A 14,308-nucleotide genomic window follows, 5' to 3' on the forward strand; every position below is an offset into this window, starting at 1 on the left:
ACCTTTTATGACAGAAGAGCTGTAGTACAGGGAAGTTGGGAGACCGGTTCAAGGCAACACAAGACTTCCCTGGTGAATTCAAGAGTCAGAATTCAGGTGAGAGTTGCAGTCCCCATGTTTCAGCTACGAGGCCACCCAGCTTCTCTTTTGGCAAGCATGAGTGGAAATGCACTTCTGCCTTCCAGTGTCTGTGACCATGAGAGTTTCCAAAAGGGAGTATACTGCAATTATTTTAGCTTTTCCATTTCTGCTCTTCTTTCACAAGTTGCCTACAAAAATCTGCAACCCTATTGCATCGTCCTTGTTCAGAGCTCTCTTGAAAACACAACCCTACTCTGATTTCTGACAAAACAACCTCTTGTAATTAGGAGTTTGTTATGACTGCTCCTGCAGCCAGGCAGGGTTAGAGGAAGTAGGTGTCAGCAATGAGTCCTTGCATCCACCTGTCTTCACTTGCTGTGGACACTGACTGTAAGCTTCTAGGGGCAGGGACCATCACTTTCTACAACTGTACAAGGCTTTGGCTTGTACTTCAGACCACAGCACTGATGATGTCCCCTTAGGATGGCTGTTTGCAGAAGACTTAAATAACACATATTCCACACTTCAGTTTTTTATGAGATTTTTAATGCTATGAGAAACAATGGAATTTATTTTTTGGAAGTCTTTCCTCCTTAACTGCAAATAACACAAGTGCAAAACCATCAGGAGGATAATACCATCCACAGTTAGGGAAAGGCAGTGTTGGATCTCTACACTTCCTTTGACTCCAACATAATGGAGTTAATTTAATAAACTGATAGATTTTGATAAACCACGGCCGTGTTGTGATGACCTGCTTCTTGGGTATTGGTTTCCTTGTCCTTTAGGCAGTTTCATTTCTGTGTGTGCAATCACAGCACCCTCTACTGCCTCTCGCTTAACCTGCAAAAGGACAGCAAATGGTTGTACACTCTAAAAAGGACTTTTGGAGGGACTAGACTCTCTGAAGTGTAGTTCTATATGTGAAACAACACCCCCACCGTGAGAATGATAACGCAAGAAGGTGTTTCGGTTCTGTCTAGAATGGACTCCTGAGCTCCTAAACGAAGTGCGTGAATTCCTCAGGGGCTCATGCACCTATCGGCCTGAGAGCAGTTCTCCCCTTTTATCTCTGAATAGGGCATTATCGTCTACTTTTCTTAGGTCCGCGGAGGAAAAAGAAACCAATTTTCCTAGTGAGAACCATGAAAAGGTACTAGGTCAAATGCTACTTCTGCGTGTTCCCAGAACAGCTAACCGGGGCCTGACATAAAACTCCCGCTTTCCAGATGAGCCCCTCAGGAGCTTGAGTATTTCGGGTGTGAAACGCCCTCTCGCCCCACCCAGACGCTGCCTTCCTCTTAGCTGGTTCTTGTACCAGTCTAAGGGTCTTCTGCATTTCGTCTCAAGTCACCCGCTGCACCCTCCGGGCCTTAGCGCTGCCCAGACGCCCTGCACCCGCCGTTTCAGCGCTTCGCTGGAGATGTCGGCCAGCGGGGGCGCGGCGCTGGGGCGGCTGCCGACCCGTCCCGGCGCCTGGGGACGCCGCGGTGATTCCCAACACCCCCCCCGCGGGGCGGGGGAAACGGGGCCGGAGCCGGTTTATCCCCGCCCGCCCCCGCCGTTGGTGCGGCGCCCAGGCCGAGCGCAGGCGCGCCGAGCCCCACTATCAGGCCGCCGCGCCGAGCCCGAGCCTCGGCCGGCGGGTAACGTGAGGCCGCGGGGACACGGCGGCCGGGGTGAGGCAGCCACGGGCCCGCCGCCGCCGTAACGCAGCCTCTGAGGAGCAGCCGAAGCCCCGGTGCCGCTCCTCCAGGCTGCGTACGCACCGGCTGTGTGCCAGGGGAGGACCCCGTTACCGGGCGGCCGCGGCGGGGTGTAACGGGAGTGGGGGGCGGGTGTATAACGGCGGCGGCTGCGGCGCCCCGTGGGCGCGGCGTTTCCCGCGTCCCGCAGCAGACACCGGCTGCTCCTCCCCCGGGGGGGCGGGGGGGGGGCGGCCGGTGGCCGCGCGGGGCTGACGTGGCGCTCCCGCCGCGGGGCGGGGCGGGGCGGGGCGGGGCGGGGCCTCTCCGCCGCCGCTCACCGCCCCCCGCCCCTCAAGCGCGCGGCGCTGCTCCGTCCGCCCAGTTCTTCCAGCGGCGCCAGCGGCTCGGGGGCGGTGCCGCGCGCGCGCGGACCCGCCTCGTGCCGTCGGTGCGCGTGCGCCCCTCCTGCGCGCGGCGCTTCCGGGCGGGCGGCGCAGGATGGTGCTGCTGGAGAGCGAGCAGGTGGGCGCCGGCGGGGACACGGCACCGGCACCGGGCAGGCGGCTGCTCACCGGCCGGACACCGGCCGCGGGGGGCGCGCCCTGCGCCGGCGGGAGGGCGGCCCCGCAAAGCCCTGCGGCGCGCCAGGCCCGCGCAGGGCCGCCCCGTCGCCTGCCCCCGCGGCGGAGCGGGGGCGGGGGGAGCGGGCATCGTTGTGCCCGCCGACCCGGGCGGGGAGGGGGGGGCAGAAGCGCTGCGGCCGCGGTGGGGCCGCGGGGGTTTAGACCGCGTTTTGCGGAGTCGGAACCTCGGGCTGGGCCCTCCCTGGCTGGGACCTCGTGTCCTCCAGCCTCAGTGTGGGAGATCCCCGGAGCTCTCCCTCCCTTGGCGCTTGTTCCCGCGGAACTGGGGGTGCCCGGCCTGCGGTGAGAGCGCGGCCGCAGCGGGGCGGGGGCTGGGGCTGCTCCCCGGTCCGCGCGGCGCCGGGCTGCCCAGGGAGAAGAAATAAACGCCTGTGTGGTGGCCTCCAGCCAAAGATGGGGTCTCTTTCTCTTGCAGTTCCTGACAGAGCTTACCAGACTCTTTCAGAAGTGCAGAACTTCGGGGAGCGTTTTCATAACGCTGAAGAAATGTAAGTTTTACGTCTGTTACTGGATTAGAGAGGTGTGCGTCTAAACCAAAGTTACTGTTGTTAGCATGTATTTTAAAAGATACAGGGGTAATTCGGAGTATCTGAAAAAAGAGTAGTATGGACAAATCAATCAGCTGCAGTACTAATAGTCTTGAAGTAAAGCTGTCTTTCAAACTGCAGGGAACACTGGGACTTTCTAAGTCTTAATAATTTGAAATCCTTAGATTTTCTATAAAAAGAGAATTACGGCGTTGCTTTTGGGTGTTTGCTTCTCTGGTTTCTGGCTAGCTGGCACGACTTGAGAAGTCAAGTGTCCTGGGCTGCAGTTTGACATGCATTTAAAACATACTGCTGCTGAAGCATGTCAGGGCAGGGATTTGCCTGGCCGATGCCGTTCATGGAACAGATCCTTCAGGGGTTACAGAGGAAGGGGTCTGTGAAAATTTGGCAGCAATATCGGTTCAGGTGGCCTTAAATTCCAAGGTGCTTTATACAGATCTCCTCATGAGCAATTTTTAACATATGTCAGGAGGCATCTGGTGATTTTAGTGAAATATGAATAAACATTCTCTGTCTTTCAATACAGATGATGGCCGAACAAAGCCAGTCCCACGCAAAGGCCACGCAGAAAGTTTTGAACCAGCAGACAATAAGTGTCTTCTAAGAGCAACTGATGGAAAGAAGAAAATTAGCACAGTGGTAAGTGACAACTTTGGGTTAGAAGGATTAGTGGTCCTACTTCTCTTTTATTTAATGCCCATATTTTGGGCATTTGTCTTTACATGAATTTTGTGAGAACTAGCCTCTTAATTCTAGAGAAACTATATGGTGGCTAAATACACAGCTGAAGTTGGGATGCTGAAGTGTTACTTAACTGAAGTCTTAATGCTTACACCTGGCATTACAGATGAGACAGTAGTTTATGGTTTTGCTCTCTATGCTGGACTTGGCTTCAGAATGGTATTGGAGGACAGCAGAAGGCAACTCTGCCTGTTTTCAGCGGTCAGGTTCAATTGTTCGGAGGGGAGGGAGAAACTGCTTCTAGAGACGTGGGCAGAAGGACACAGGGCAGATATGGAACCTGTGGTATGAGGACAAAGGGTGTGGCTCCAAGGGGAAGAAGGGTCCTGCACACCTACACTCAGGCCTCAGGTGACAGAGGATGGAATCACTGAAGGTTCTTGCAACCCACGGAAGAACTGAGTGTGCCCAGACTGAAATAGTAGGAAAAGAATCCTTGTTTCCTGGCAAGAACACATGGGCCTGGATAGACTCTTCTGAGCCTTAATCTTGCTTAGCATACCAATTTTTTTCTTATTTACAGAGCTGTTTGTATTTCAGGGAATGTTAGCTAGAAGTTGAAAACCTGATGTGTGTTTACTTTGAATTAAGAAATAGAGAAGGCTTTAGCTGACATTAGCTCTCCTCTGTGAGGAAACCCAAGGAAAAACGTTACTTTGCAAAATAGTTGAGAGAATCTGGACTGCAACAAGTAAATAAAACCTTCCTTAGAATGTCCTCACATTCTTCCCATTTGAAAACAGATTTGGGATGAATGGCCTCCAGAGGATTTTATTGATCAAGTAAGGAGAGTTTTCAGTTTTCTAAATCAGTGAAGTCCTATGATGTGTCAGTACAGCCTACCTATCGCTGAATGGGATGAGTTGGTCCAACTGCTGCTAAGACTAGGTGGTCACTGGTGGATAAACACATACTGATACTTGGTTTGTAATAGAAGCCAGTGTTTTCTTGGTTAACATCCAGTATTACTTTTGTAGGTGAGCTCAAAAGAAGTAAATAAATTCCAGATGGTAAGTTTTGTATGCCTTTTATCTTCCTTTTCTGTAGGTATTGGGGAGTGGTCAGTAGGAAGCACTGGACAGCTATGAACAGGTTAAGTGCTGAACTGCCACACAGATTAACCTTAGACTACCCATCTATCTGCTTTTGTTTAAAAAAAAAAAATCCTGTTGTATTTTATCTAACTTTCTGCATTGGTTTAGAAACAATAGTTTCCCAGTGTAGGGTGTAAGAGCATGATTCTGTAACTGAGAAAATGCAGATACCTGTTCATTAGCAATATGGAAAATGTTACCTCTAGTATATTGTCACTTAGGTATTTGTTCTTTTAATGGTTCCAATTGTTGTTTCAGGCATATTCAAATTTGCTGAGAGCTAACATGGATGGCTTGAAGAAAAAAGACAAGAAAAGCAAAAACAAGAAGAGTAAAGCAACACAGTGACGGAACAGTGTCCTACCATCACTATAACAGACTTGACCCTTGCTCAAAGCAAAGTCCATTTCTTTTTGAGTTACCACTTGTCTTTGGCTTTCCTTCCAGCAGGATACTGGGATGTGATCAGTACTTTTGTTTAAACTGAGAGCAGAAGGTGCCTTCTGTGGATTGCTGTATGGCAGGAGTATTTACAGGGTTATACTGAAATAGCTTTACACTCAGCTGCCAACTAGTTTTGTACTTATACTGCTGTTTGTTTTGTATTATATGAGTGTAAAACCTGGGAGCAAAGCAAGACTGGAGCAGGAGTCTCAGTGATGGATGCCCAGTTTTATAGATAAGCCTCAGTAGTACTAGGGAAAGTGGGTGCCAACATATTACCAGGAACAGCAGCTTTCCTGTTTTGGTCTTATTTTGAGGGATGTGTCTACAGAGTGCAGTGCAGCTATCCCTCAGGCAGCCAGCAGCACAGTGTTTGAGCTCGTGCAAAGCCAGGCAGCTGTGCCCTCACTCCATGCTGACCCAGCTGTGCTCACCCTGGCTCAGGGTGGGGGGAGGGCAGGACTCCATGTTCCTTTCAGACATGGTTTGAAAGTGCTCATGTCACCTATGCTTTTTTTTTTTTAGAGCTTCATCCTTCAGTATATTCAGGGATCTGAATTTCCCCATACTTCACATCTTAAAGTAGCTCCTTCATATGAGCAGGTGTAAAAGGTTTAATTGTTCCTATTAAATACAATGAGAAATGGATTTGGTTGTAGTGACTGATGTGACTTGTTTTGGTGAAGTGCTACAAATGGTACAGTTATCTGTACCCCAATGCTGTAACTTTCACAGTTCTCAGAAGTTCTTGGGTTTGTCTTTCAAGTTACCTCTTTACATATATTTTAACTTTGCCTTCCTCTTTACTACAAGAAAAGGGCAGAAAAAGGGAGTAGGTATTTCTTAATGCAATGAGCCTGCAGTGCTAAGTGCAACTCTTTGGACTGGAGAAAGAAAGGGGAGTAAGCTGTTTAAACAGAAGGGGTACCAGGTGGGGAGGGAGGGTAAACACCAGCACACATGCAGAAATCCCCAACATTTCTGCATATCCAGTATTAGAAGTAAGTGGATGTGAAATATAATGCATAGTTAACTATGGCTGCTGTAACTCATCTTCAGACTGGCTCAGCTTCTCTCCTTGATCGGGTTGTATTACAGTTTAGCTTCAAGAAGGTAATTGTAAGATTCCCATAATTACTATGACTTTAACCTCAAACTTAATCTGACAAGCCCTGTGAAGAAAGCTAGTTCCAAACTTTGGTTATGCCGCTGGCACATGCAGGTTACTGTTTCTCCTAAAAGTCTCAGGGTTAGGTCTGAAACAAGTTTTTCCTGTATCAGGCCTTATTTCATCTCCCAGGAAGCTGCTGCTTGATTTGAATGCAGAAGTACAGGCAGGACAAGATAGGCAGCCAAGCTTGCAACCACCCTCTCAGCTTGAAATCTACCATCTTTTATACAGAAATTAAAACAGTGGGTTAAAAAAAACCCAAAAACAACAAACCACAAAAAACTTGTATTACATACTTTAAGAAGGCTCAGTAGCCAAACCTTTTATTAAATAAAAACCCTTCAAAAAAGTTTAAAACAGTTTGTTGGAGTTGAAGATAATTCATCCTCTAATCCTTGAACTGATTTTTGCATTTCTGTACTACTGTTGCATGTTGACATAAAAGGCATTCTGAAACTGTACTTAAAAAACAGTTTCACACCTGCACAGCTGATAATCTCTTTTGTGGTTTAAGGGGCAAGAATTACATGATGATACATATCTGTGGCTGTAGTCAGACTTGCTCCTTAATTGCCTATAAAACATTTATTTCTACTTTTTGACATAAATTTACAGTTTTATATTACACATGAAATTCAATCTGGACACATAAAAAGGCATTAAGTAGCCTGCCTTGCATTATTACAGCTTCTTGAAATTCCTTTTGACAAAAGATTGTTGTGTGTTAGTAAAAGCATCCCATAAAAGATGCTTTAAGCACTAGAACAAAACCTTGTATTCGTCTCGGTAACTGTACAGGATAAGAGCAGGAACCCTGCAGAGAGAAGGAAAAGAGAATTTTTAAACTTTGAAACTGCAGGTTCAAAAGCTACAATACCTGTGGCAAATCTTAGCAACAAGCTAACGGCAAAGATCCAGTAGAAAAGCAGGGAGTTTTAGTTCTTTGGCTGTGACTGCAATTTTCCCCTTCGTTCTCCTTCCGTTTATCCAGCCTGTTCAGTTTTCATTCAGTGATCTGAAGGTGTATGGCAAAGCAGTGTTCTGTGTGCAGGCATCAAATGGGAAAGGAAGGCTTTGTCAGGGACTGCATTACGTTCACACCCAACATTGCATGGAATATTACTTGTGTGCAGTAATTGTTCCTCACAGCCTTGCAAGCCACAGGAACAAAACCATGTTTCACTTGCTATTTAGTTGCCTTAGTAGCTAACCTGAAGCAATTTTGAGGCGTCTCTAAGAAAAAGGAATCAAAGTCAATTTTTAGTCTCATTTAAAGGTTAAGTAATAACTTCAAGCTGAACATGAGTTTAAAAAAAAAAGTATTATAAATGAAACCCACAAGAAGACATAAATACCTAGGTCTCACTTAACTGTAGCAGTACATGCAACAGTTGAAAATCTGAGGCTTAAAACTAGATGTGCCCAGACTATCTGTTGCCAGAATCCAACGAGGAAACTATGAGTTGAATATAAATGTTTTTGTTTAGAAAACAGAAACAGGCTTTACTGTACATGGGAGAGCATCATCGTGTTTGCTTAAAGCCGGGCAGTCTGTCAGCTGTGCCAGATTCCCATCTAATTCCTTCAAAGCAGGAGGAATTAAATGTGCTCATGAGTTTTAAAAGGGAAGCTGAGTCCCTCCCATGAGAAAAGAGGGTTACTGTGTAGTAGAGTAACAGTATACCTGAATGTATGTAGTTGTTTGCTATTTGGTTTTATGAATGAAGCAGCAAGCAAGATAAAAGTGGGAATATGTTTCAGAATTTCTTGTAAATTTTTTGTTTTACATGGCCAAGAATTTATATTTTACCACAAGTGAGGATTAGATGACCAGTAAACTCCCATAGTACTCTAGGAACTATACACATTTCTGGAATAATTCTTTTTTTCCTCAAGGAGAGGGAAAAGGGAGGACAAATTAAGAGCAGCTTGTTTAGTAAAGTTTGAATGCAGAAATAATTAAGATGTTTTATGTACTTCTAAGAGCTTAACAAATTTACCTCTTTTCCATTTTGATACTGTAAATTTCATCACAAATCGCTTGTAAGTATGAAGATCTCTGTTTTGGCCATCGTGACATCAGTTGTCTCACAGTAGCATCAAAGGCTTGTCTATCTCCATCAAACTAAGAAAAAAAAAAAATCGACAAGAAACTATGATACAGTTTTACACTATGATACAGTCTTACACTGACACAGAAGGAAATACTTCTGATAAGATTCAGTCTTCTGAACATTGTGCAATGTCAGTGCTTCTTAAACAGATTTCAAAATTCATGTAAACGTGCAACTTAAATTATTAATACTTTTTTAAAAATCAAGTGATCAATTTCTTAACACAGTTTAGTGATAAAAAGGTATAAGCAATGAAAAGGGCTCTATCAGTTTCACAGTGCTGGACAGAATGTGAGAACTGTGCTGGTCAAAAGTGAATGATGCAAACTGATCATGTGCCTTTTATCACCTTTTATTTTTTTTTTTTTTTTAAAAAAAACCCCAAACTATCTCCATGAGTTGGCTACACTTGATGGACTAAGAAATATTTTGAAAATATTTTCAAGTGATTCACTGGTGCCTGATTACCAGACAAGCATTGCTTCAGAGCAGCAAATGAAAGGTATTAAAGTGCTAAATCCCCTCCCAGGCAGGATGCCATTCCTGAGTTTGTTTTTTCTGGGGCATGGGGAAGCATCCATCTCTCTAGTAGGAACGTCTGACTTTAAAGCTACTGCTGCTGTTGGAAGAAAGAAGAGTTTTGTCTTTGGTGGTTTTTTTCCCCTTCATCGAGCAGTTTCTGAGTTGTTAAAGGTGTCAGTATAATACTTATACATCCCCTTTTTATCTTGGCTTCACTGAGAGATGTTTCAGCTACTGTACTCAAAACAATACATCTATATTTTGGGTCCTCCTTCATTAACAGCTTCAAGAAACACCTTCGTTGAAACTGCTATTAATGCTTACTGGTTTCTGAAAATGAGCAGTAAGACTTAATTTCAGTTAACTATTCTTGGGGAAAAAAACAGAGCTTTGAATGAGGACTTCCTAATGCTGTCTTGCATAACTTGGGCATTTGACAAAAAGATTTTTCTAGTCTCAGTCAAGCTCCTTGGGGAAAAAAAATCCTTTCAAGTTTTAAAACCTAACTCAGACTTCTTGAAGTGGAAAAGCTACAATAGGTGAATTTTACATTCACTTGATTATGAACAGAATTTATCATCTATTGTTCAATTAAAGAGTTTTAATGACAGTACTTAATTGCTTACCTCTAATGATAAGAAGTGCATCACAGTTGCTTTTGGCAGATCCACCTGTAAACATATCATGAAGAAATCAATACTTAACAGTTCTTCTATTATCAGTTTGCCAACTAGAGACTAGCTATCCTGAAGGGAATCAGACTTTTTGATTTCCAGAGAAGCACTCATGCTGATAGAACTGGGAATTTACCAAGGTTTTAAGCATTTTAAACAAACTGTTGATGACAGATTCCATTATGGAAAGTTCCACACAGGTGCAGGCAAATAGACAGTATGTTTCCTGAAAAGCATTTACTATTTTAAAGTCCTTTGTGACAGGGTCAGCAAAGTCTAAAAGCTACGTAGAGACAAAAGCTATGTTGGTTTAAACGTAAGAGCAGATCTAGCAGGAACAAGTTATTAAATCTACCACATTAGTTAGCATAAGCACAGTTTAAGAATTTACAACTAAATACTTCTTAAATTCCATCCTATGCAACTGTCCAATACATACAGTTTGATATACTTCTCAAGTATTAAAGAAACATGCCATGGGTCTTACTTAAGCAAAAGTTTGGTTCATTTGGTATCTCTAAAGTGAGACTATCGGCAGTAGTTTGTTCCAGACAGCAACTACATCATCCAGTTCAATTAAGAATTTGAAATTAATTCAGGCTTCTGCCAAATACTTACTGCTAAAATCTCAATCTCACTTGTTTTCTGTTGCAGGCTAGAAATGAATGTCTGAAGTCTTGTTTGCACCTGGCAACAAAAGATGGGCAAAAGTAAAATACACTGCTGCTGTGCCAGAGGTTCGGAACACTTATTTTCTATTTCATAGATGATGAGAACAGAAGAGGCTGCTTCTAACACAAGATGTAGAACTACATCATATTTAAACTCAAATTCACATTTAATATAATTTTCAGTAACAATTCCACAACAGTCCTTGATGTGTAGACAGGAAGGAGTCCAGGGCTGAGCCACTCTTGCAGCAATGGTAAAGACTTGATAATACTGGTACTCTACTAAAGCAGTCAGAACTGCACATTACAATGTGAGTTCTGGCGTATGTAGTAAAAGCTGCCTTTCTGTTTCTGGGCGTTAGATAACTTTTCAGAGGAATGCGAGAACCTGTGACTGGATACAGCGAATCATCTCTAGCTGAAGAAGGACAACTGATTTGAAAACCAAACCAGAGTATGGATCATGCCTTGTAACACTTTTTTCCAGAGCAAGCTAGTAATCCTGCAAAGGTAGCACTTTACAAATGTAGTTGCAGCCTTGCACTATGTTGTCTTTTGTACCTTGGAAAGATGCTTTTATGTATTAAAAACCTGAAAGCAGCAAGTCTGTTTAGCTCAAAGCAGAGAATAACATCCACTTCTTTGTTTGGGTTCCGAGAACTATTTACAGGGGGTACTTTTTTGTTGCACACCCAGATTTGGACTGAAAAGTTTACAGTTCTGTTTTACTGTGTACTCTAAATATCTTGAAGCCAATAATCCTAAATGAGCAAACTCTGACATTTGTTTCTAGTATCACTTAATTTTTTCTACATTATTATAATATCACGTTTTAGGCACGGTTGTTTGTTTTTGTTTTTTTTTTTTTAATTACAATTTTTTGTTAGGCCTTTAGTTTGAGACAACATAATAAATATATAGAGTCTGTTACAAATATATTACAAATTAAAAGTATGTTGAACTTGCACCTTTAACACACTTTAGCATTTATTAAAAAAAAGGGAAATTCCAGAACCATGGTTCCTACTAAAATTACATTTCTAATATTCTAATATTCTAGTGTTACGATGGCTGAGCCACAACGTCACAGATAATCCCCAAGATCCAAAATGTTAAAAAACGTGGGTCTTCCCTTCAACCTTTTGTGTTGCTTTGTCTATGTTATGAATAAAGAGCAAACAGGATGTATTTGTAGAAGTTAGATGATAGTGAAAATATGAATTCTACCATTCCTTAACTTTTAAAGGATCACTTCTTAATATTAGTTTGATGTGTGTGTACCTGAATTTCTTGACGACGCCTGGCACTGGCAGATAATTTTTCAGGAGCTATAACACTAACATTAGGCACTACAAGAGTTCCATGTGATTCAAATGCACCTAAAAATGCAAACACATAGTTTTAGATTATATTCTTTCTTTATACAAGAAGTAGCAAGAAACAGAAAATTCACAAATATTAATAAGCTAGTAGTATAGGGTTCAAAAAGCTGCTAAAAACCCCCAAAGTCAAGTAGATAGGATAGTGAAACATGTGCACGTAAATTCTCAAATGCTCACTTATGACTCTGAGGGACTGGTTGGTAAGACTAAGAAATTTGGTATTTTGCATCAGTGTTCCCTGAAACTAATAAAAGGTTCCAAATGGCTTACAAAATTTTACAGAGGAACGTAGTGTACTTAATATCAAAAAAAGAAAAGCTATTACAAGAATGAGGCAACTATTCAATGCTCAGTCCCATAGCAGAGTTAACGACAAACAATAAATCCCGGCTCCTGCAAATAACAATAATTAAAATCTGAAATGGCTTATTCTGAAATCCAAATTGCCACTTCTGGTAATCACACATGTACACAAAACCCACCCCCAACACCCCAAGTTAGGCATGGCCACCTTTCTCCCTCATCGTTATGCAAGGGGGAAAAAGGCACTTATTTAAAAACAACAATGACCACCACACACCGTATCATTACTTAATAAAATGATTATAAAAAAATGCCAAACTTTGTCCACACAACATATATTATCATTCTTGTTAATATTCTTTATTATTCTTTATACACAAACTTCTATTATCAGACTAAGTAGTGAAAACCTGTAGCTAAAATTGTAAAGGCATTTTCATTTGACCAAAAAAAAAAAATCTAGACCAGTAGGTCAATCTACATGGGTCTCAACACTGTTAACAACCACAGGTCTTGTCATTTTTCATCAAGATGACATTTAATTTCTCCTCAGCTAGGAAGTGCTCATGGTTTTTGGCTTTTTCCCCCTCCTGAATCACTGCATCAATGAATGCTTGCATGGGGAATATTCTGTCTGTTGGTCTGAGCACTTATTTTGTTAGTTTGGAGAAAATTTCAGTTTTAGATCACTTGGAACAGAGTTGAATTAGGAGGAAGTGTCTTTAACACACTGCTAGAAGACATTTTCTTGCTCTGACTTTGATAATACATTTGTCCTGGTTTCAGCTGGGATAGAGTTAATTTTCTTCCTAGTAGCTGGTACAGTGCTGTGTTCTGGATTCAGTGTGAGAACAATACTGATAACACACTGATGCTTTCGTTGTGCTAAGTAGCAGTTACCATAAGTTAAGGATTTTTTCAGTTTCCTGTGCTCTGCCAGCGAGCAGGTGCACAAGAAGCTGGGAGGGAGCATGGCCAGGAGAGCTGACCCAAACTAACCAAAGGGATATTCCATACCATAGAATGTCACACCCAGTATAGAAACTGGGGGGAGTTGGCCAGGAGGGGCCGATGGCTGCTCAGGGACTGGCTGGGCATCGGTCAGCAGGTGGTGAGCAATTGCATTGGGCATCACTTGTCTTTCTTGGGTGTTATTTCTCTCTCTCTTTTTGTTATTTTCCTTTTCATTACAATTATTATAATTATTATATTTTATTTTCATCATTAAACTGTTCTTATCTCAACCCACAAGTTTTCACAACCTCCCCATCCCACTGAGGTGGTGCTTAGTTGGCTGCATGGTGCTTAGTTGCTGGTGGGGGTTAAAACACGACAATGTTCCACCAAGATTTTCTTATAAAACAGTTTTTAAGGAGAAAAAGAAACAGTTTGTATGTTCTGTAACTAGTAACTAAATACCTGAGATATTAGTAAATGATCCCTTCTGATTTGGTACTGAAAGATTATCTGAGGTTTCTCTAAAAAATAAACAAAAACAGGGAAACAAATTCACAATAACGAAGAAATACTGTAATAAGACATGGTTTCAGATTATCATACAAACATACTTAGTTCATTCCAACACATAAAGAAATTTATGGATACTTCTGAGGACATATCTGCAGATTAAATTCTATTTTGGAACAGATAGGTAATCATACAAAACTGCATGACAAAATCAGATCCAGAAGCAATCTTTATGCTTCCTATGAATACAAAAGCACATGCTCCCCATCATGCAAGAGCGAATTTAGATCTTAATACTAGAATACATGCATCTCTAAATTATTAATTTAATCTGCAACTTCTTACAGGTTTCTGTGAGATACTGCTAAAGTATCAAAGTAATATTGATACTTAAGATCCCACATATTCAAAGCAGCTTTCAATAATTAGTTTGGATCCCTTTACTTTCCACATTCAGGATTCATTAACAAAGAAATTTGCTAGTGTTATTACAATCATAGTTACTGCACTTCTCTGTGTCCTGGTTTTGGCTGGGATAGAGTTAATTTTCTTTCTAGTAGCTGGCACAATGCTGTGTTTTAGACTTAGGATGAGAATAATGTTGATAACACCCTGATGCTTTCCTTGTTGCTAAGCAGTGTTTATACTAAAGTCAAGGACTTTTCAGCTTCTCGTGCTGCTCTGCCAGCAGAGGCTGGGAGTGTCCAAGAAGCTGGGAGGGGACACAGCCAGGACAGCTGACCCAAACATGCCAAAGGGATATT

General features: G+C 42.6%; 2 protein-coding genes and 1 long non-coding RNA gene across 13 annotated transcripts in view; 2 read left to right on the forward strand and 1 right to left on the reverse strand.

Annotated features, from left to right (window-relative positions):
• The first annotated feature begins 2,178 nt into the window (after positions 1 to 2,178).
• On the forward strand, positions 2,179 to 5,888 carry SRP14 (signal recognition particle 14). Of its 2 annotated transcripts, XM_074824475.1 has the most exons (5): positions 2,179 to 2,291; positions 2,829 to 2,901; positions 3,488 to 3,600; positions 4,680 to 4,712; positions 5,055 to 5,888. In XM_074824475.1, exons 1-5 carry the CDS (start codon positions 2,268 to 2,270, stop codon positions 5,142 to 5,144), a joined length of 333 nt encoding a protein of 110 aa, XP_074680576.1. In that variant the 5' UTR covers positions 2,179 to 2,267; the 3' UTR covers positions 5,145 to 5,888. The 2 variants fall into 2 exon arrangements, with proteins under 2 accessions (XP_074680576.1, XP_074680577.1); XM_074824476.1 differs by lacking the exon at positions 4,680 to 4,712.
• Positions 5,889 to 6,704: 816 nt separating this feature from the next.
• Positions 6,705 to 14,308, reverse strand: part of EIF2AK4 (eukaryotic translation initiation factor 2 alpha kinase 4) — a 42,324-nt gene continuing 34,720 nt past the window's right edge. For 9 of the 10 annotated variants that reach the window (XM_074824466.1, XM_074824467.1, XM_074824468.1 and 6 more), the window contains 6 exons: positions 13,497 to 13,555; positions 11,674 to 11,771; positions 10,340 to 10,408; positions 9,674 to 9,718; positions 8,412 to 8,536; positions 6,705 to 7,225 (listed from right to left, as the gene is read on the reverse strand). In XM_074824466.1, the coding sequence (XP_074680567.1) occupies positions 7,171 to 7,225; positions 8,412 to 8,536; positions 9,674 to 9,718; positions 10,340 to 10,408; positions 11,674 to 11,771; positions 13,497 to 13,555 (451 nt within the window). In that variant the 3' untranslated portion in view covers positions 6,705 to 7,170. Of the gene's footprint in view, positions 7,226 to 8,411; positions 8,537 to 9,673; positions 9,719 to 10,339; positions 10,409 to 11,673; positions 11,772 to 13,496; positions 13,556 to 14,308 lie in introns of those variants that run through there. The other variant, XR_012623283.1, reaches the window with a different exon arrangement.
• Positions 8,251 to 11,359, forward strand: LOC141923387 (uncharacterized). The gene is made up of 2 exons (XR_012623285.1): positions 8,251 to 10,646; positions 10,755 to 11,359. It is a non-coding gene; the product is annotated as an uncharacterized LOC141923387 (long non-coding RNA).

This window comes from Strix aluco, chromosome 4, assembly GCF_031877795.1.
Source record: "Strix aluco isolate bStrAlu1 chromosome 4, bStrAlu1.hap1, whole genome shotgun sequence".
Lineage (NCBI taxonomy): Eukaryota > Metazoa > Chordata > Aves > Strigiformes > Strigidae > Strix > Strix aluco.

Coding starts and splice junctions, on each gene's coding strand:
- SRP14 (XM_074824475.1), top strand. CDS start 2,268: ATGGTGCTGCTGGAGAGCGAGCAG. Junction 2,292..2,828: donor TGCTGCTGGAGAGCGAGCAG/GTGGGCGCCGGC, acceptor TTTCTCTTGCAG/TTCCTGACAGAGCTTACCAG. Junction 2,902..3,487: donor TTTCATAACGCTGAAGAAAT/GTAAGTTTTACG, acceptor CTTTCAATACAG/ATGATGGCCGAACAAAGCCA.